General features: G+C 37.9%; 1 protein-coding gene across 1 annotated transcript in view; it reads right to left on the bottom strand.

Annotated features, from left to right (window-relative positions):
• Positions 1-22,926, bottom strand: part of PRIM2 (DNA primase subunit 2) — a 258,314-nt gene that overhangs the window by 91,163 nt on the left and 144,225 nt on the right. The window contains exons 6-7 of the mRNA XM_081827578.1: positions 16,071-16,143; positions 10,671-10,856 (exon numbers count right to left, since the gene is read on the bottom strand). Of these exons, the coding sequence (XP_081683704.1) occupies positions 10,671-10,856; positions 16,071-16,143 (259 nt within the window). The remainder of the gene's footprint in view (positions 1-10,670; positions 10,857-16,070; positions 16,144-22,926) is intronic.

The raw sequence follows: 22,926 nt of genomic DNA, 5'->3' as shown, positions 1-22,926 counted from the left end.
CACTTCTACACACTAATAACCAAACAGCAAAAAGAGAAATTAAGAAAACAATCCCATTTACAATTGCACCAAACAGAATACCGAGGAATAAATATAACCAAGGTGGTGAAACACCTGTACTCTGAAAACTATAAAACAATGATGAAAGAAATTGAAAATGACACAATCAAATGGAAAGATATTCCATGCTCATGAATTTGAAGAATATTGTTAAAGTATGCATACTACCCAAAACAACCTACAGATTCAATGAAATCCCTATCAAAATACCAACAGTTTTCTTCACAGAACTGGAACAAATAATCCTAAAATTTGTATGGAACCACAAAAGACCTCAAGCCACCAAAGTAATCTTGAGAAAAACAAAAATGGATGTATTGCCATTTCAGATTTTTAAGATATACTACAAAGCTACAGTAATCAAAACAATATGGCACTGGCACAAAAATAGATACACAGATCAGTGGAACAGAATAGAGCCCAGAAATAAACCCATGTTTATATGGTCAACTAATCTACAGAGGCAAGAATATACAATGGGGAAAAAGTCTCTGCAATAAAAGGTATGGGGAAAACTGGAGAGCTACATGCAAAAGAATGAAACTGAACCACTTTCTTACATCATACACAAAAATAAACTCAAAATGGATTAAAGACCTAAATGTCAGACCTAAAACCATAAAAATCCTAGAAGAGAATATGAGCAGGAATTTTTTTTTGACATTGGCCTCGGCAATTTCTACATATGTCCCCTAAAGCAAGGGAAACAAAAGCAAATATAAACTACTGGAACTACATTAAAATAAAAGCTTTTGCACAGCAAAGGAAACCATCAACAAAACAAAAAGTCAACCTAATGAATGGGAGAAGATATCTGCAAATGATATATCCAATAAGGGGTTAATATCCAAAATTCATAAAGAACTTATATAACTCAACACCCCCAAAAACAAGTAATCTGATTAAAAATAGGGCAGAGAACCTTAATTGACATTTTTCTATTCTGATGGCCAACAGACACATGAAACGATGTTTAACATCACTAATCATCAGAAAAATGCAAATGAAAAACAATGAGATATCACCTCATACCTGTAAAAACAGCTAGTATAAAAAAGACAGGAAATAACAAGTGTTAGCGAAAATGTGAAGAAAAAGGATCCCTCATGCACTGTTGGTGGAAATGTAAATTGGTGCAGCCACTGTGGAAAATAGTATGGAGGTGCCTCAAAAAATTAAAAATAGAATTAGCATACGATCCAGTTATTCCACTACTGGGTATTTATCCAAAGAAAACGCAAACACTAATTCAAAAAAAAAAAATGTATGAATCCCTTCGTTTATTGAAGTATTATTTAAAATAGCTAAGATTGGGGCACCTAGATGACTCAGTCAGTTGAACGTCTGACTCTTGATTTCAGCTAGGTCATGATCTTGGGGTTGTGGGACTGAGCCCACATTGGGCTCCACACTTGGCAGGGAGTCTGCTTGGGATTCTCTCACTCTCCATCTCTCTCTGCCCACCCCCCATGCTTGCTCTTTCTTTCTCTCTCTCTCTAAAATAAAATAAAATAAAATAAAATAAAAATGGCCAAGATATGGAAGCAGCCCAAGTGTCCATCAGTAAATGAATAAAGAAGTGTATATTTATACAATGGAATATTACTCAGCCATAATAAAGGATGAAATCTTGCCATTTGCAACAGCATGGATGGACCCAGAGGTTATATGCTAAGTGAAATAAATCAGACAAAGAAAGACAAATTCCATATCACTGGACTTTTATGTGGAATCTAAAAACAAATAAACAAAGCAGACTCAGACCTATAAATACAGAAAACAAACTGGTGCTTGCCAGAAGACAGGGCAGTCAGTGAATGGGTAAAATGGGTAAAATGGGTGAATGGGAGTGGGAAATACAGGTTTCCAGTTATGAAATGCATAAATCATGGGAATAAAGGTATAGCATAAGGAATATAGTCAGTATATTGTAATAGTGTTGCATGGTAACAGATGGTAACTACACTTGTGGTGAGCACAGCAAAGTATAGGGTTGTTGAACCTCTATGCTGTATACCTGAAACTAAGTTAACATTATGTATCAACTATACTCATAAAAAGGCTTTATTTTAAAATTTTTAATACATCATAAATATTCATACTCAATACAACTAAATCCAAGAATAAAAACCCTACCTTATGAAACGAGTATTTTGGGAGTGAGGTATACCCTAAAGCAATTAGTTCACACGATCTTTCATTAACAACAGAATATTCTCTTGGAAATGGTTGATGTTTTAATACAAAAATCCCTTATCCACTAGTACAATAGGCAGCCAAATAAAAATGATATTCAAATATACTGACAAAAAGTCTCCATAAAGAAGCCTGAAAGCAACAATTTAAAAATGACAACCAAAAATCTCAACAACTCCTAAATTAGCTGACCAAAAAAACCCCAAAAAACAAAATTAAAAAAGCCCTCAATGAATAAATACTAAATAATAGAATAATTATCAAATAATGAAAGAAAAACAAGTAACAGGAGGAAGAACAATGCTTTGCCTACCTTTCTCTCATTTCTTGTTCATTGTACATTCTTTTCCTTCCCTACCTCTGTATTCATACATGTCATTCACTTGCTTCAAATCCTAATTCAGGACTGATGTTCAAGAAACCATCTCTAACACAATCCACTTTAGTAACTTCCTTCAGCAATACTTTCCTTCTCACCACAATGTTTTGCAACTGTTTTCTACTTACTTCTATCACTCAACTCACCTTATTACCAAAGCAGATGAAAATCCTAAAGCAAAAGTATTTTTAAAAAATTAATGTTGGCCCATATAATCAGATATCCATATTTAAAGAAGCCAAATTAATTTGAACCAAATGGAAATGCAAGTGGAAACTTTGTTCATACTATTTTCTCTTTCTCAGTAAATCTTCATAACATCTCAGATTCATTGTACAATTTGAGTAAATTATTCAAAGTTTGAAATTATATATATCTAACTAAACTACAATCATCAATTGGCCTTACACATATGACATGATCCCAGTTAGCAGTTACCCATCTAGCAAGACCACTTCCCACTGGCCTACTAATCCATCTATCTTTAGTAATTATGTTAAAATAAAAGCCTGTATTTACAGACTTATCTCGAGTTACAATTATACTTCTACAGTTCAGGTTTCCACCACCTATAGGAGAGTCCACAGTCTTTTATCTAATGGTCCCTTGAAATGCAGTCCCCCCAACATGGAACTCCCTCCTTGCTAACTTTACCTGCCAAATGTGACATCCCCACTCAGTGACACATTCAGCAACTATTTTGTGTGTGTGTGTGTGTGTGTGTGTGTGTGTGAGAGAGAGAGAGAGACTAAGCTTTATTTCTACTCTCAAACTCTTACAACTTTGCATAAAGCCCTACCTCAGAGATGGCAGAAACTGTAATAAACGACCCACCCCCCTACACAACACAGCGAATTTTAATGTCCCACCCCTCTTTGGGGGGAAGGGAGGTTACACTACACACTTTTGGAGATGCCCCAAAAGTTGTCTGGCACTTTGGTACAGAACAGATTTGGTCCGATTTCTTACTGGCTTACTAAAAGGCACATAAAGTTGGTTGCTCAACCCCTCTGGGCTGGGGTGGGGCAGAAGGTAGACAGGGAGGTGGTCTGGGACAGAAGGGCAGACCATGGGTGTGGGCTCAAGTTCTGGACGACAGAGGTAGTTGATCCTGGGTGGCTGCTGGGGTGGTTGAGGGCAGCCTGAGTGTTCAGGGTGGGTAGATGCTTCTCTGGTGGCCTTCATCTGCCCAGTCCACCAGCTCACTGCTCTGAAACCATAGCTGGATCTCCCTCTGGGCCCCCTCCACAGAGTCGCTGGCATGGATGATGTTCCTGCTGATGTGGAGCTGAAGCCCCCCCGATAGTTCCAGCAGCAGCCTCAGCTGAGTTGGTGTGTCCTACCGTGGCCCTTGAGGAGCAGACCACGTTGGGGCCTTCCCAGACCATGGCCACCACGGGGCCAGAGGTCACGTAGCTGATGAGGGCTGGGTAGAAGGGCTTCCTCTGCAGGTCATGGTAGTGCTCAGCAAGGGCTCTCTCTGGCGCCTGCAGCATCTTCATCCCCACCAGCTTGAAGCCCCTCCTCTCAACGCGCAGGATCACATCCCCAACAAGCCGCCGCTGCACCCCATCTGGCTTCACTGCAACCAGGGTCCGCTCCCGGGTCCAGGAGGACCCTCCCGAGCTGGGGCATGAGAGCAGGCTCGGGCCCAGGGCCCACAGGCCACTCAGCAGCCCCGCACGCCCCAAGAGGCCCCCTATGACCCTCAGCCCGCGGGCAGCTGGCTGAGCGCAGAAAGAGCACGGGCAACTCTTCAGTAACTATTCTTTCTGTCAGCCCCCTCCTCTGTTCTACTACAGAATCCTATGACCATCTCTACCACAGCAATTATCATACTGAATTTGTGTATTTGGAGTCTGTAAAATCTTCATAAATAAGGCTTGTGTCTTTTATTGCAGTATCTCCAGAACAACACTTGCCATGGTGACTCAATAAAAATCTGTTGAATAGTCAATGAATGCAAAGTAAATGGAATAAGTATGTATGTATATATACACACACATGCATATTTCTTTGTACTTTTAATAAGAATCAGAGTTTGACTACTATATTATTTAAATATCTATAACTGGGGGCGCCTGGGTGGCTCAGTCATTAAGCATCTGCCTTCGGCTCAGGTCATGATCCCAGGGTTCTGGGATCGAGCCCCGCATCGGGCTCCCTGCTCAGCAGGGAGCCTGCTTCTCCCTCTCCCACTCCCCCCTGCTTGTGTTCCCTCTCTTGCTGTGTCTCTGTCTGTCAAAATATATAAATAAAAACTTTAAAAAAAAAAATCTGTAACTGAAACTGTATTTCTGGAAATTAAATAACAGTGATGATAACTGGTTACTACTTCCTTTATAGTTATATTATTCTTACAACCCATAATTTTGATTTAGAAAAATACATGTAAGACAACAAATTTGGTTAGCTACTAAAATAACTGTTAATGTTTCATAACTTGTTAGAAATATACCTCTACCTAAAAAGAAACAAAAAAATTTATTATACCGAAAGCCACTTTTCAAAGCTTTGGCAGAACACCATGTATTCACCAAACATCTAACAGTTGTCAGGTCTTGTGCTAAGTCCCTGAGACCCAAAGTGGAAAAGTAAGTCCCTACATTCAAGTAGCTCAAAATCTAGTCATAAGACACACATGCAAACAAAGATATTACAATTTGATAACAGTTCTAAAGATGGTATGTACAAAGTTCAATGAAGATAGATCACTATTGGTATTCTATTTTAATATAGCAGGGAAAAAATGGAAATTGTAATTATTGAATAAAAAAACAAGTATAAGACAATAAACTAGAAGCCCTATCTTCTGCTATGATAACCTTTAAGGGTTCTTAACCATTTTTATACCATGGGCCACTTAGGCAAGCCCATGATGAGAAATCTAATTCATAAAATAAATAGTTTCTATTGCAAATTTCAGGTTCCATTAGAATTCTTGGTTTAATTCAGCTTCAAGTTCACTATAAATAGAATAACAGCATATTAACAAATAATTGTATAGTACTGTGCTCTGAGTTATGTGAAGAAATCTGGGGAAAACAGATGAAATTTTCTAGTTTTCCAGGTATTTATTTGTATGGAGACTTATTCTTCAGTTCATTCCATAAACATTTACTGGGTGCCTACTATAAGTCAGGCACTGTTCTAGGTGCTTGGACATGCAACAACAAAACAGACAAGATTCCTGCTTTTTTATAGTCTTTGTTCTAACTGTAGGATATAGATTATAAATGAACAAATAAACAATAAATATGAGGTAGTGCTAAGGGCCCCATATTATGAGAGTATTATCTGGTAGTAGCAAGTAACTGGTAGCTATACAAGGTGGCACCTCTGCATTATTAATACCATCTACTGGAGAGTGTGTGCTAGTCTGAAAAAAGTTTTAAAAGAAGAGGGAAATAACCAATCCAAACTAATACCTCTGAATAAACATTTTACAGACAGATGGCTACTTTTTACATACACAGAGGCACTGACTTAATCCACTGAATTCCTAACAAAAAATAACTAAAAAATAGCATCAGAACCTTAAGTTGCACATTACAGTCACCTTACTACTATTAAAAAATGTTTATGAGAAAACAAGAATTGTACACTATAATACAAAAATTGCTAAACCTTAATACAAGATATCTAGGGACATGCTACTTTAATATTTATACTCTCGATGACAGTTACAAAAGCTACTACATACAGTTTTAAGCCATTTTACTGTCAAATTCTCCTCCAACATGAAGTATAACTTTAGATAGAAAAGTATTCAGAGTATTCAACAACAACTAAATAAATGTCTGCAACGAACACAAGCAAGGGAAGATGAGAGAAAGAAATAGACACTAATTAGGCAGTCAACTGACTAGGAACAGAACAACTTAATTTTTAGAAAGGAGTTGGGAGAAGCAATACATAGGTCTACGCAGTACAACAATGTTGCAGCTCCAAAGTGCTGGACGTACTACTTGTTTCTCAGTTGCCACAAAAGTAATGGCTAAGTACCCATAATTTTTGTTCAGATGCCCAAAGCAACGTATCTCAAATAAGGTACTATGAGGACATATGCATAAAGAGAAAGAAATCAGACATCTGGTCATTTGGAAAGCAACAGTACAGAAGAATTTCCGTTGAAACGGACTATATCATCACAACACATTTCTTGCACTGTCAGGAAATAAGCTATTCAACAGACGTGATTGTTCCAAATCGCTCCTGGGTTTTAACACCAAAATCGTTCATCGGAGCACTACAAAAAATGCCTACCATACTTCGTTCAAATTCATTCTCTGTAAACAGTATTTTAAGCCATGAGTTTTTTACACTTCTTAAAAGGAGTATTTTTAATAATTGTATGTGTCACTTCATAAATAGGTATAGTAATTAAACTGAAAACAATATATTAATAAACTAAGGGGTACTAAATGACATTTCCTTGCAAAAATACGTAAGAGAGGATATAATTGAGAAGAACATGAACATTTATTTACAAATACAGACTTTAGAGGCGCCTGGATGCCTCAGTCGGTTAAGCATCCACCTCTGGCACAGGTCATGATCTCAGAGTCCTAGGATCGAACCCCATGGAGCCCTGCATCAAGCCCCGCATCAGGCTCCCTGCTCAGTGGGGAGTCTGCTTCTCCCTCTCTCCCCCTGCTCGTGCTCTCTCTCTTGCTCACTTGCTCACTCTCTCTCTCAAACTAATAAAATCTTTTTAAAAATCACAAATACAGACTCTAACAGAACACAAGACAGACACAGTAAATTATAAGTGTAACTTAAAATCTTCAGTCAAAATAATATATTTGCAGTAATCAATAATAAGCTAATGAAAATATAGACTGCAATATTTTATACAGAAAGGTAAAAATTACTTATTGATTTTCTTTTGTGCTAATTTTTGAGGAAACTACTTTTATATTGCAAAATAAAAAGCCCATTTAAAATTTTTTCAAACACACAGGTTTGAAAACAAATACTTAGGACATTGATACATAGGCCATCCCAGATATACATAAAAGAAGGTGGTCAGTGAACAGGTGCACAAGACAAGCGCCTAGCACTCAAGAGTAAGCTTCCCCTTCTCTCACTTCCCTCTTCCCCTCTTAGTTTACAGCACAAACCAAGCTAAAATGCTAGCTGAACTTCTCTTTCCACTCCAAAACCATGGCCTAACTTTCTCCACAGCTCATAAACATTTAACTACTGTGACAGTAATTTTATGTATCAATTTGATTGGGCCACAGGGTGCCCAGACATCTGGTCAAACATTATCCTGGGTGTGTCTGCGAGGGTGTTTCCAGATTAGATTAACATCTGAATTGGTACACTAAGTAAAGCAGATTGCCCTCCCCAAGGTCAGTGGTCCTCATCCAGTCCTTTGAAGGCCTGAATAAAACAAAAAGGCTGACAGACCCTCCTGTGAGTAAGACAGAATTTCCTCTCACCTGACTATTTTGAGCTGGGACATGGGTTCTTCCTGCCTTCAGACTCAAACTGAAACATTGGTTCTGCCTGTGTCTCCAGCCTGCCAGTCGTCCAACTGCAACTATACTATCAGCTCTACCGTTGTCTCCAGGAGACTGACCACAGATCTGGAGACTTGTCAGCTTCCAAAATCACATGAGCCATTAGATATAATAAATATCTTTTCCTCCTTCCCTCTCTCTCTCCCTCTCTTGATTCTGTTTCTCTGGAGAACCCTAATACATCTGCCTACTTAGTACACCAAATTCCTGCTAAAAAAAATCAAAAAATATTTTAAAGTAATAATACATAATGATGCCGGTGACAGAGCAAGATTGTCATAAAGCTTGATGTCAGTCTAATTTAAAACCTTTTCAAACAGTCCCTTCATATAACATACATCAAAACTTCAAATCTGTGTATAGGTTTTCACCAGGTAAATTTATTCCCTGGTGAATATATACAGAGGATATAATCAGAACTATAATCAAAGATTTATGTGCTCAGGATATTGGTTGCGATAACATTTATGACAGAGTCAAACAGACACAATGAAATGCTCAGTAACAGGGGAATGATTAAACAAATTATAACTTTCAAAGGGTATGTTGTCACGCAACTAATCCAGATGATATTTTCAAAAAATTACTCTATAATCTGCAGAAATTAACATAATAAAATGCTAACTTTTAAAATGGGGGGAAAACCCCACAATGATCTAGCTAGCTATCTACACTAGAGAGAAAGGCTAAAGTGTGACAAGTCATTATTTCTGAATGGGGAAACGGCAAGTAAAATTTTCTGTATTTTTCACATTTTTTGTAATCAAAATATGTTACCTTTAAAAGAAAAGAAATATAATAGAGGTCTAAGGAATATTATCCAAAATTGTGTTTAAAGAAAATTATCAAATGATAAATATAAGATTCTATAGATAATTATCAATAAAGACAATTTAACAAACAAATCTATAAAAATTATAAGAGCTTTTTGTAATATATTATAAAAGAATCTGAACTTTTAAAAAAATATAAAACTAGCAATGTGTTATAAACTGAATTGTATCCTCCTAAGATTCATGTGTTGAAGCCCTAACAACCAATGTGACTATCTTTGGAAACACGGCATTTGAAAAGGTAATTAAGAGAGAGAGGCAAACCAAAAAGCAGACTCTTAACTACAAGGGAACAAACTGATGGCTACCAGAGCGGGAATGGGTGGGGGGATGGGTGAAATAGGAGATGGGAATGAAGGAGTGCACTTGTTGTGATGACCACAAGGTGATGTATAAAGTGTTGAGTCACTATATTGTACACCTGAGACAAATATTACACTGTATGTTAACTGAAATTTAAATAAAAACTTTAAAAAAATAAAAATAAGGAGGTAATTAAGGTTACATAAAGTCATAAGGGTGGTACTCTAACCCAGTATGACTGGTGTCCTCATAAGAAGAGGAAGAAATATCAGAGAAGTGAACACACAGAGAAAGGGCCACATGAGAACAGAGAGAGAAGGGAGCTATCTGGAAGCCAAGCAAAGAGGCTTCAGGAGAAACCAAATCTGCCAACACCTTGATCTGAGACTTCAGGTTTCAGAACTGTGAAAAAATAAGTTCCTGTTGTTTAAGGTGCTCAGTCTGTGGTATTTTGTTATAGGAGCTCTAGCAAACTAAAGAAGACATAATAAAGTGTCATTATAAAATTTAGTTGGTAAATATTCTTTGTTCTATAATTTATCTTTTCTAGGAAGAAGCAAACCAAGAAATAAGCATTAGGGCGCCTGGGTGGCTCAGTTGGTTAAGCGACTGCCTTCGGCTCAGGTCATGATCCTGGAGTCCCGGGATCGAGTCCCGCATCGGGCTCCCTGCTCAGCGGGGGGTCTGCTTCTCCCTCTCCTGCTCCCCCCTCTTGTGCTCTTTCTCTCTCTCACTCTCTCTCTCAAATAAATAAATAAAATCTTTAAAAAAAAAAAGAAATAAGCATTAAATAACTTGATTCACGGCACAGAAGGGACAAAAAACCATATTTCCAAAATAAAATGTTACTAGCTAGTACCACTACAGAGAAATAAGTACTATGAATAGACGGAAAAACAGCTCTCAGGTTTCTAGTGATAAATGGTCTGCCTAAAAATGCTCAATGACAGAATCTGCATAACACAATACAAAACATCTAAAATTGTTTTGTTTTCAATATCTCCTAGTCCTGAAAATAACATTATATATGTATGTATGTTATCTCTACACATATTACATTCCTACAGAAATAAAACTCAGAACACAATTTCAGTCCTGTAATGACACCTGGCAGTATAACTACAAAGCATTACTCAACATCTTACATTGCTGGTTCAATCTTATCCTTCGAATTACACTTTCTCAATCTTCTGTTTAGCATCTATTAGATTAATACATGAGTTTCTTTTTACCTGAATGAAATTGTAGACACATTTATTTTTTAGAATTTTCAACTACATTTCAGAGGTATATTTTAAAAATAGACCAAGAGACCTTTAGTTTCCAAACCAAATTAAAATTTCAGTTACTGCTCTGATTTTTCAAAATTACCTTGTCTGGATCCATCTTTCCTCTGATAAATTCTTGCTTCCAGAACTGCAATGCCTGTTCCAATGTTAAACCAATGCCCTTCAGGAAGAGGCCATACTGCATCCGGCCTCCATGACGAAGATGGTGATTTTCCCGCAAGGCTTTATGTAACTGACGCATGCAAGGTGGGAAGGATTTGGTAGAAAGCTACAAGAGAAAAGAGTTTTTTGTTATGTGGAAGATTTACCAGGTCGCTCACATTATCTATAGTTGCAAATCCAATCTAATATGCAAGTTGTAAATTCAGTCTTACTAGAATACAAACAAAATCTATAAGGAGGCATTACCTACTACAATTACAAATTGTTCTCTTAATATGTTTATACTGATTACACGTTGAGATGATAGTATTTTGCATATACTGGGTTGAATAAAATATATTACTAAAATGTATTTCACCTATTTATTTTTAAATTTTAATTAAACTTTTTCTTTTGATTTAACTATAGATTCACATGCAGTTGTAAGAAAATAATACAAAGGAATATCATGCACCCAGGTTCCCCCAGAGATAATACCTTGTAAAAATATTATCACAACCAAGAAACTGACACTGATACAATCCACTAGTCTTAGAGCACCTCACCCCCCACTACTCTCTAACACCTGGCAACCACTAATCTGTTCTTCATCTCTATAATTTTGTCAGTTCAAGAGTGTTAGTATAAATTGAATTGTAATGTTTTTTTGTTTTGTCTTTTTAAAGATTTTATTTATTTATTTGTCAGAGAGATAGAGAGCACAAGCAGGGGGAGTAGCAGGCAGAGGGAGAGGGAGAAGCAGGCTCCCCGCTGAGCAGGGAGCCCGATGTGGGACTCGATCCCAGGACCCTGGGATCATGACCTGAGTCAAAGGCAGTCACTTAACCAACTGAGCCACCCAGGCGCCCTAGTATATAACGTTTTAAGATTGGCTTTTTTATTCAGCATAATTCCCACAAAATTCATCTAAGTTGTTGCAGGTATCAATCATTCATTCCTTTTTTATTGCTGAATAATATTCCATGGTAGGGATGTACCACAATTTGCTTAGCTATTCACTTGTTAAAGGAGCTGGGTAGGGGCGCCTGGGTGGTCAGTCATTAAGCGTCTGCCTTCGGCTCAGGTCATGATCCCAGGGTCCTGGGATCGAGCCCCGCATCGGGCTCCTTGCTCAATGGGAAGCCTGCTTCTCCCTCTGCCACTCCTCTGCTTGTGTTCCCTCTCTCGCTGTCAAATAAATAAATAAAATCTTAAAAAAAAAAAAAAAAAAGGAGCTGGGTTGCTTTGAGCTCGGGGCTATTCCAAATAAATGAATGTACAGGTTTTTGTGTGAATATGAAATTTTCATTTCCCTGGGATAAATGTGCAAAAATACAATTGCTGAATCACAGATGAACTTTTAGAATAATCTAAATACAAAGTAGAACACAAAAATAAGAGAAATGGTTCTCAAAAGGTGAATTCAAATAAATGTGTTAAAGAAATCAATAGTAAAAAGAAAAACTTTTTCATTTACGGTTTCAGCTGCATTCTCCCCACTTCCTCAGTATCTTTCTCCCAAGACTTAAAATTCTCACCCCCTCAAGTATCCCTTGGCAAGTTCAGCTTTGCCAAAGCGGGAACAGGGCTCATTTTGCTTGCCTTTGCTGCCCCCTGTAGAGGACATCCAGTGTCTTTAACCTCTCGTATAACAACTTCGAAATTCTTCCATCTCCAACCTAGCCCAGTCAGGCCTCTACTGGGCCAGGACTACTGTTTTCATGCCTTCCTTCTTGTTCCTTCATACTATTACGGTGAATTATTTTTCTTAAACTTTGTTCCAATCCAAAAACACCAATGAAATTTAATATCCTTAGTAAGAACATGCAAGTTTCTGTCAATGTCTGTAACTACTTTTCAACTATATGTAACAGAACAAACAGGTATTGGGTGGTTTGGGAAATGAGAAGATGAATAACATGTAATTTTCCCCTTTAAGTCACTTAAGTGAAATAAAAGGAAACAGTCCCTACTATAGAAGTTAACTCACATAAATCAGTTATAATGGGAGCTTTAACAAAGGCATAAATCAAGTGCCATGGAAGCACTGTGACAGGGAGGGGTAAAAAAGCCCAGTATGCTATTATACCAATATAAACCCTTTGCTCCAGCCAACTGGATTATTCCATGATCACACAATCATGCTTTATACCTTCTCACTTTTGCCACTCCATCGACCCTGCCTGGGATACAACCCCTCCTATTCCCCATGCCATCTAGTCAAAACCAAGCCATTTGTCAAGACCCAGTTCAACTTCAGCTTCTTTTGGCGCAATTCCTTGAATACTTTTTACTCATTCAATCACTAAATATCTACTGAACACTACTCTGTGTACAGCTTTGGGAAACTAGCAGTGAACAAAGAACTTACATTCTAATGGGAGAAGATATACAATTAACACAGACATAAATAAAGGTAACGTCTAATTCCAAAAGCTCCAGAAATAAATAAGAGTTATGGGATTAAGGATAAATAGGAGAGGAATACTTTAATTTAGGTAGCCAGTAAAGCCTCTCTGAGGTGTTGGCATTGCACGAAGATGTATCTTTTAAGGAGGATCCTAGTCAAATGAGATCCAGGAATACTGTTCCGGGTAAAGGAAACAAAAGCAAAGCCCTTGAGAGGCAATGAACATGGTGTGCTCAAGAGACAGCAAGAAGGTCCAAGTGGCTGGAATATGTGAGCAGACCAGAACAGAGAAGAAAAAGTTAGAATCATGAGTGCACAGGGCATTATAGGCCCTAGTTGTGAGTTTGGGTTTTAGTCTAGATGTGATGGAAACTCCATAGAGGGTATGGATCAGAAGACTGACATGATCTGATAAACAAAGAGAACTCTGGCTGTTGTATAGTGAACAGACTATATATAGAGAAGCAAGGAAGATACTCAAAAGAGACTTTAGAAGAAGTCGAAATAATGGAAATGGAAAACATAGGGTCTAGGGTTGGCAACAACGGGATAGAAAAATAGTTGTGGATACTGAACCGACAAAGGAATTATAAGACCAGGGTAGGGATGAATTACCAACATGGATACTGCAGAGGCCAGGAACAGTAACAGAGTAGTGCTAGTGCAGGAGACCATGCCAGGGTGCTAGAGTCACCAGTGGATGAAGGCAGGAGGTGGGGGCACCAGCAACAAGGATAACTATCAGGTGGTATAATGGGATTACAGGGCTTTAAAGGAGCTGGAGCTCTGCCAAAGGAATGCAGAGAAATGATGTGGAAATGGTAATATGGACCAAGGAAGACATTCATCTCATACCAAATTAAGATGGGGGAGGGACGGGGGAGGGGGGACAGCCTCTACTTGAGAGGGCCACAAGAGAAACAGTGTCACTGAGGGAGCCAGATTTCAGTTAGAAGAAAAATCTTAAAAAAAAAAAAAAATTTTTTTTTTTTTGAAGAAACTGAGGATATCAAGGCATATGCTAATGAATGAGGCACTACAGTTAGGAAGAGGTCAGATAAAGATGTATCTTTATCAATTTAGCACAGGGTCTCACACAGAGACCTACAGATAGGATCATCATAGCAACTTAAGATAATTTATCATTACACTGCTTATTTATTATTTACTATGTTGTCTACCTCCCTCAAGTAAGGTCCACGAAGGTAGAGGAATTTTCTGTTTTATTCACCTCTGTATCCACAGCACAGTGGCATAGTTGCTTATGAATGGGAAAACATCTTGATAGAATTAGGAACAGAATTAACTTCTAACCATTCATATAATATAAACACAAATCCTATGGCAGGGAGAAAGTATTAGAGATAATAACTGTTTGAGAAAAGTAAAGGATGGGGCATCCTCAAGAACAAATTCAATTCAACTATACAAAGTGGGCAATCCTATTGTTATTTCTAAGCATATTAACTGCAAGTACTTGATTATAATTTTTCCAAACAGGAAGACAACCTATTCATTCTGGTCTCTAAAAACTCCTGGTCTCTCCCTACTCACCTTATTCTTGTTTCTAAGCATTAAAATGTCAGTGTATTTTTAATTTATTGTAAATAATTTGGTAACTGTCTAAACAAAGATTATTTATGGCTGGTGTAGTTTCCCTTTTTGGGACAGAGCAGAAATTCTACAATGCATTAAAGAGAAACTCTATAAATTATAGTAAAGTATGCTACTCTTTCCTTCTACTACAGAACAACAAAGTGAAGTTGAAATGAGCTGTTCATTAATCTAGTGGCAACACAAGCAAAGAGCCTATACTTAGTGTCATGAAATAAACTATAATCTCCCAAAATTCATATGCTGAAGTCTTAACCCCCATGACCTCAGAATGTGACTGTAGTTGGAGGTGGGGTCTTTAAAGAGGTAATTAAAGTTAAATGAGGTCATAGGGGTGGGGCCCTAGTCCAATGTGACTGGTATCCTAGGAAGAGGAAGAGACACCAGGGATGCACGAGCATACTGGAAAGACCACGGGAGAACACAGGAGAAGATGGCCATCTAAAAGCCAAGGAAAGAGGCCTCAGATGTGCCAACACCTTCATGTCAGAATACTAGCCTCCAGACCTGTGTGAAAATAAATTTCTGCTTTCGAAGGCATCAGTCTGTAGTATTTTGTTATGGCAGTCCTAGCAAATTGATACACATAGTATTTTCCATTTCTCCTTTTCTCAATGTGTAAGGTTGGTAGGTAGGTAGGTGGGTAGGTAGATAGGTGGGCATTCATTCATTCATTCACTCACTCATTCAATCAATTTATTTTAAAGTTTATATATTTAAGTAATCTCTGCACCCAATGTGGGGCTTAAACTCATGACCCTGAGATCAAGAGTCACATGCTCTTCCAACTGAGCCAGCCAGGCGCCACTCAATGTATAAAGCATTTAAATATAAACGCACAAACACTATTTAGCTATCATCAATTAAAATAATTCCCCTTTGAAATAACTGATTAAATTCTGTTTATCAGGGGCACCTGTGTGGCTCGGTCAGTTAAGCATCTGACTCTTGGTTTCAGCTCAGGTCATGATCTCAGGGTCGTGAGAACAAGCCCCCCCATCAGCTCTGCACTGGGCTTGGAGAGCCTGCTTCAGATTTTCTCTCTGCCTCTCCCTCTGCCCCTCCCATGCTTCCCCCTCTTAAAAAAAAAAAAAAAATCTGCTTATCAGAATACAAATAATTTTCTGATTAAGTTTGGTTTTCCTATGACTAAAAAAAATAAATATGTGTAGCACATAGGATCTCCTTTAAAAATGGTTAGCAAGCAATGAAATGACAATCTCTCCCATCTTCTCACCCCAAAATAATCTCTGAAGAAAAATCTGTGCTTCCTCATTGACAAAGGTCTAAGTTTTATTAAAAGGATGCAATGCTTACTGAATCAATCTGGTCTAAAGAAATCTTCCCAGCATTCTTCTGTGTGCTGTAATCTTGACCAGTGTAAGAATGACTAAAATAAAAAGAAGAAAACATTAAAATAGGATTTGTACAATATATTTTAATAACTTCAAAGGAAATTTATTCTGATACAGATTAAAATCACAGTAAGACATTTTACATATAAATCTTAGCAGAAACATAGCCAAGTGTTTTAGAGGTATTTAATAGAATATATTTAAATAACTTACCCAAAAATAATACAAAAATATAGTGACTGTCTGGATCTCCTGATTCCCAGCGTAACATTCCATTTCTTAGAAGCATAATGCAAACTGTTGTTAAAGTTCAACTCTCTACTACTGATCCCTTATTAACAGCATGGCAGCACAGCAAAAAATAAACTGGAGCTTAAATGAGGAACCATCACTTACTAGCATAGGTCCTTCAGCAAGTTCTGCAGACTCTCTATATCCCAAGTTCCTTATCTGTCAAATGGAGACAATAATACCTGTTTTGCAGTGTTGACAAGAAGTCTAAACTGAAATAATTTCTTTTTCTTTTTTTTTTTTTAAAGATTTTATTTATTTATATGACAGAGAGAGACAGCGAGAACAGGAACACAAGCAGGGGGAGTGGGAGAGGGAGAAGCAGGCTTCCCGCTGAGCAGGGAGCCCGATGTGGGACTCGATCCCAGGACCCTGGGATCATGACCTGAGCCGAAGGCAGACGCTTAACGACTGAGCCGCCCAGGCGCCCTCTTTTTCTTTTTTAAGATTATTTGGGAGAGAGCGAGCACATGTGCACACAGGGGAGGGGCAGAAGGAGAAAGTGAATCTCAAGCAGACTCTGCCCTGAGCACAGAGCCCAACTCAGGGCTGGATCTCATGACCATGAGATCATGGTCTGAGCCAAAATCAAGAGTCCAACGTTTAACCAAGTGCGCCAAACAGGCACCCCGAACTAATTTCTGTTCAATGACCTGACATGTGGTAATCACTGTTTATTTAAACAAGTAATATCTGAATAGCACTTTACAAGGGTAAAGAGTCCTTATCTATATCCTCTAATTACATCCTCATGACAACCCTGAGAGAGTTTTTATTTTACATTTGACAAATGAGGAAATGGGGGCTCAGAGGAGTTAGAAACTTGTTAGATCAGAAAGCAAGTCAGCAGCGCAGTAGGAACTAAAACTTTTAATTCTCCCTTCCCTGTTGCTTCACTATACCATGCCATCCTCTTCCCTCAATACATTTCCTGCATTATTTACAAATTAGGAAATACAAGGTGGTATATACTATCTAAAGCCATCTACCATTGTAAATTATCAGTTCCTTGACAAAATGCCCAACTCCATCAACCCTGATTCAGATGCAGACATTCAGGTATGACATAACGAAAAACAGCTGCTAGATTACATAGAAAACCACAATCAAACCAAGGTTTATGCAGATCCACAACTAAAGGAAAATTCTGGAGTAAAGCATCATTACCATCATAAAGAATTCCAGACTCTCTGCTTAATACCTGCTCAGTACAGATTCTTGCTGAACAATACACACACTCAAGATGCTCTTTAGAAAGGCTACAGTTCTTTCAATCAGTCCATCTGCTGATTAAACAATGGGTATGAATTATGAAGCAAAACTAGAGTATATCTTGGGATGCTGCAGCCACTGGTTAGGAGATGGTTCAAAATGTAGATTTTTCCCTCCCGAGAGTCCTCCCTCCATGGGCTAAGAATGGCCCGAGAATTACTCTGAGAGCATGATGAACAGAACGCCAAAGAGTAGTACAGAATGATCCTACGCCCCAAAACATATCTTTTTGCCTTTGCTTTTCTCCCTTCACATACTTCTGACATATTTCTGACAATTAATGTATCACTGGATTCCATCCATTCTGTTTATCATAGTAGCAGCAAGGCATACAAAACTCATGCTAAATTAAGCCAACAGTTGTCATTTAGTGTAAGTATTTTGCATTTTAATATAGAGTCTAACCAGAGACTTGTTTCAGCGGAATTCCTAGAACAAAGACATCTTACAGTAGAGCAAAGAGGCAGCATGAGACAATGAAAATAGCAGTAGGCTAGAATCTGAAGATCCATTCTTGTTTTTGTTTTTGAATCACTAGTTTGGCAAACTGAGGCAAGTCATTTACCTGTCCTGATTTGCACTAGCCTCATTTGTAAACTGGAATTAATGATGCCAGCCCTGCCTAACTGACAGAAATGCTGGAGAAATGAAACGATACATTCAAAGTGCTAAAGAAAATCAGTAAATCATATCCCAGTCCACAGAGCAACTGTAGTCTTGGCCAGGAAGTACAAAAAAGGACGGGAAACGAGGCAACAGGATCCTGTGGAGGAGCCATCACCGCTGTGAAGGACTAGGCCACTCTGCTGACCCTCTGCTGACCCAGCTTCTCGGGCTACAGATTGATCACAATCATCTAAAGGTATTGTTTAGATCAAAAAGGTTAACAAATACAAGTGTCCTCTATAAATAGTAACAGGATGTACAAACATGAGTATAGTTATTGAGTACACAGAGCCAAATGATATACTATACCACAGGAAAGGTTTTCTCGGTCCAGATTATTGCAGGACACTTAAGTACAAAGAGAAGACATTTAAGAGGACACATACACTTGCCTGAATGGCACTATAAAATGCCCGTCCCTCAATACTTTGATGGGCTATGCAAAAGAGCTAAATTCCAAGTGGGGGGGGAGTTAAAGAGAATGGTAGCGATGATTAATGCAAAGGCCTACTGTAGGATATAAATAACTAGACAGAATATAAGGAAATTGTATATAGACAATCATACTTCTAAAAATATTATTAATAGAGAGATGGCCACCAGCCAACCCAGTAAGGGCAAGCATGAAACCCATGGGAGGAAAAATGATGCAAATGAAGATGTTAAGCATCAGAATTAGGACTGAGATTTCTCCTCTGCTCATTCATGACCAGAAGGGGCAACCTATGTCTCGGTTAGGGAGTTGGTACATCACAGCTATTTAATACATGTTTGAACTAGGAATGGATAGATGAAACTGAGGTGGCAGGAATTCTCAGATACAATACAAAGAAGGCAAATCACGAGAAGCATTGTATTCAACACCATGTAAGCAATAAAGAATTATGAAAAGATTTTAGGCAAGAATTTACATAAGTATTTACACTTGAGAAAGCAAGCAGTGTGGAGAATGACTAAAAAGGGTAGGGACTAGGCAAGAGCAAGTCAGTCGGAAGAATATTGCAATATTACAAGCAAGAAAGGATGAGAGGCTGAAGTAAAGGAGTGGCAACAGGTGGAGAAAGGAAGGCAAAGAAAGAAGAAAAAGAAACAAATAATGCCACCGTAACGAATAAAAATCCTTAAGAACAATTCACATTAGCCCATGAAACTGGATCTTTGGCTTTTACTTGAAGTGTCAAGGGACATTACTAAATGAGACTCCTCTAAGGTCTCCAGGAAAGGTGAGGCACCTTTCTACCACATTCAAGGCTCATGTCAGCTTTATATCATCCTACTTCCAAATGAATGCAGCTGCTACACGAATGAACAAAAATATAAATAATGAACTGTCAAAATATATTCTTATTTTCATGATTTAAAAAAATAGATCAATTTTATGAACACTTTTCAATCACTGTATTGGGGAAACACAGGAATAGTAATTTTTAACAACAAAAACAATTTCCAATTGGTTTGAGGTACGTGCACGCAGACGCACGCACACACACACAACAGAAAATTTTCTATTTTAAATAATCACGGCTTTATTGTGAGAAACACTCACTGTCACTTATGTACAATTTTCAACAAAGGGGATTAAGTAGGCATGAAACCTTTCCTGTTTCTAAGCTTTCATAAAAGAATAAATTAAGATGTACCACAAATACCTTTTTTTTTCAATACAGCCAACCAAAACATTTTAACGGGCCACAAAATTCAAATTATGTCACTAGTAACTATTTTGTGAAATATAAAGAAGAACTTCTGATCAGAGAATCTTGAAAAATCAAGATTTGACTTAATTTTTGGTGGTAAGGGAGTAGGAATTGCAGTGATTTCCCTGCATCTTCCATGTATAATTTATCTTTTATTTGCTACAGTATCAAATCAAAGACACTAAGGGTGAAATGTTACAGTTTTCTCAAGTTACCAAAAAGCCAGTAGTGAAAACAATAAAGATGTGATTCAATGAGTATTCAATTACATTAGAACACTATCTGAACACATTCAGCTGTATAAGGATATAATGCACTTCTCCTGAAATGTAACAATTACTACACTATACTTGCAAAATAAACTTCACTACCCAGCAGAACCACGTGAACGGATAAAACCCAATGACAAAGTTTAGTTTTTATCAGACTCTCTGTAACAGACTTCTTCCACATCCCAGTCGTTGTCCTCATCGAATTCTAATTACCAAAAACGAAACAAAACTCAAAACAAACAAAAAAAACCCCAAAACTTTTAAGAGTCCCTTTAGCCACTCAATCATTTATTAAGGATTTCTGTGACCGAGGAAGAGTCAAATAGTAGTAAAGGATCCAGAGATGATCTAGAAAGTACAATGTGATGAGTGCCACAATACGCTCAAAACAGACGTTCCTGAAGCCTGCAGAAAACAGGTCTCTTGTAAAAGGGAAGGAAGAGAAATAAGCAGTGTGCAGCAGGTAAAGCTTCTTGAGCAATGAAATGGCACTGACAGAGTTCTGTGCGTTGGAAACACAGACCTGAGCAACCAGGAGGGAAGGCTGAGATGAGAGGAAGACAATCGTGAGAATGAGAGATTGCAGAATAAGTGGAAGAGCAGGAAATTATAGTCAGAAAATAATTTGAGGGGCACCTGGGTGGCTCAGTTGGTTAAGCATCTGCCTTCGGCTCAGGTCATGATCCCAGAGTCCTGGGATCGAGTCCCACATAGGGCTCCTTGCTCAGCACGGAGCCTGCCTCTCCCTCTGCCTGCCACTCCCCCTGCTTGTGCTGCTTGCTCTCGTGCTCTCTCTGACAAAAAAATAAAATCTTTAAAAAAAATAGTAATTTGAGTTTGGACACTTAGAAGTAGGATGTCATGACCACAGAAAAGGCAAAGGCCTAGTCGTTTTAGTATTTTTATCATGTGCATGCAGTTTAACATTTTATATGCATTAAACCATCCTTAAATTTTGACCAAGTTCATAGATGTATGTGATGTGAATTTATTAAGGTTCTTGGAGGGTTTTAAAAGCAAGCATGTGATAAGGAGGTGGCATTTTGGACTAAAAAAGAAAGTCTATTTTTCTCAGGATCTGGAGGGTGAGTCGATGGGCAAGCAGAAAGAGATAAGTAAAACCAAGGAAATTTCTAAAACACAGTTTATAGATGAGGAAGTTGGGTCATGTGGTAGAAAAGACAAGCAGAGGCAAAGCAGGAAAAAAAACCTGAAATTGGGTAGGTAGGTCCTATAATGTAGGTCTCTGAACAAAAACCATTACAAATAAAAGCAAACTTTAAATCTTATCTGTTTCTAATAACGTAGTGCTAAATCACCGCTGTAATGAAAATTCGAGGCTTTGTCAAGTTTAAACCTTTAAAAACCTAAACACTTGCAAATTAGTGTTTTTCTAAGAAAAGAGAATTTTACAATTGTGTATAACAATCCCCTTACTTACACAAAAGTGATTGTCCTTATTTCTTTGTTTGGTTTGAGGTGATGGTGTTATCTCATCTCTATAATAAGAGAACTAATGGTACACAAAATATACAAAAGCATCTTCTTACTGTATCATTTGTTCAATAAATTTACATGCAACTTTTTTTTTAAAGATTTTATTTATTTAAGAGAGGGAGAGGGAGAGAGAGAGAGGAGGGAGGGACACAGGGAGAGGGACAAGCAGACTCCACGCTGAGCATAAGCCTGATGTGAGGCTCAATGCCATGACCCTTAGATCATGACCTGAGCTCAAATCAAGAGTCAAATGCTTAACCAACTGAGCCACCCACACAACCCACATGCAACTTAATTAAAACTCAGTCACATTTGAGGAACTTCCCCCCCCCACATTACCTTGCTCATTAAACAGTAAGAGGTAAGCACAGTTAGTTTTCCAATACAGATAAAAATCAGAGTAAATAGAAAATTATAAAGCTAACAGTTTCAAATAAATTAAAACCTGAAAAGTTGAAAAGTAAGCCTTTCAAAATATCCGTAATACATACTGATGCAACCAAATTTAAAATGATCCTATTTTAAATCAAATTCAATCAATCCAATGGTGGGGGGGTGTCGTGGAGGGATAACTGAGACAGGAAGGTATAATTAATCACATCAACACAGAACTGGAGTTTTCCCAAAACACTACTACACAACATCTAATTTACAGAATAAAAATACAGTGGATATACATATAGCTAAATCTGAAACACATACATCTGCATACATCTGATCTGTGAATCACAACTGAAAGGCAGAAACAACAGAAATTTAAGTCCTGTTCAATGCACCACAAATATCAATATGAGCACTTAGATACTCAACAGGGAACTGTTTTTGAGTGCTGAAACTGAGAGCTGAAAACAAAAAGAAAAAATTACATGAAAGTGGATTTGTGAGTCTCACTACAAGATTAGCTGGTTAAGAAAGAAAAAAAAAGGGGGAAATCGGAGGGGTAGACGAACCATGAGAGATGATGGACTCTGAAAAACAAACAGGGTTCTAGAGGGGAGGGGGGTGGGAGGATGGGTTAGCCTGGTGGTGGGTATTGAGGAGGGCACATTCTGCATGGAGCACTGGGTGTTATGCACAAACAATGAATCATGGAACACTTCATCTAAAACTAATGATGTAATGT

Source organism: Leptonychotes weddellii, chromosome 8, assembly GCF_054177405.1.
Source record: "Leptonychotes weddellii isolate Sample4059 chromosome 8, ASM5417740v2, whole genome shotgun sequence".
NCBI lineage: Eukaryota > Metazoa > Chordata > Mammalia > Carnivora > Phocidae > Leptonychotes > Leptonychotes weddellii.
This window is presented reverse-complemented; position numbering and strand designations above follow the sequence as displayed.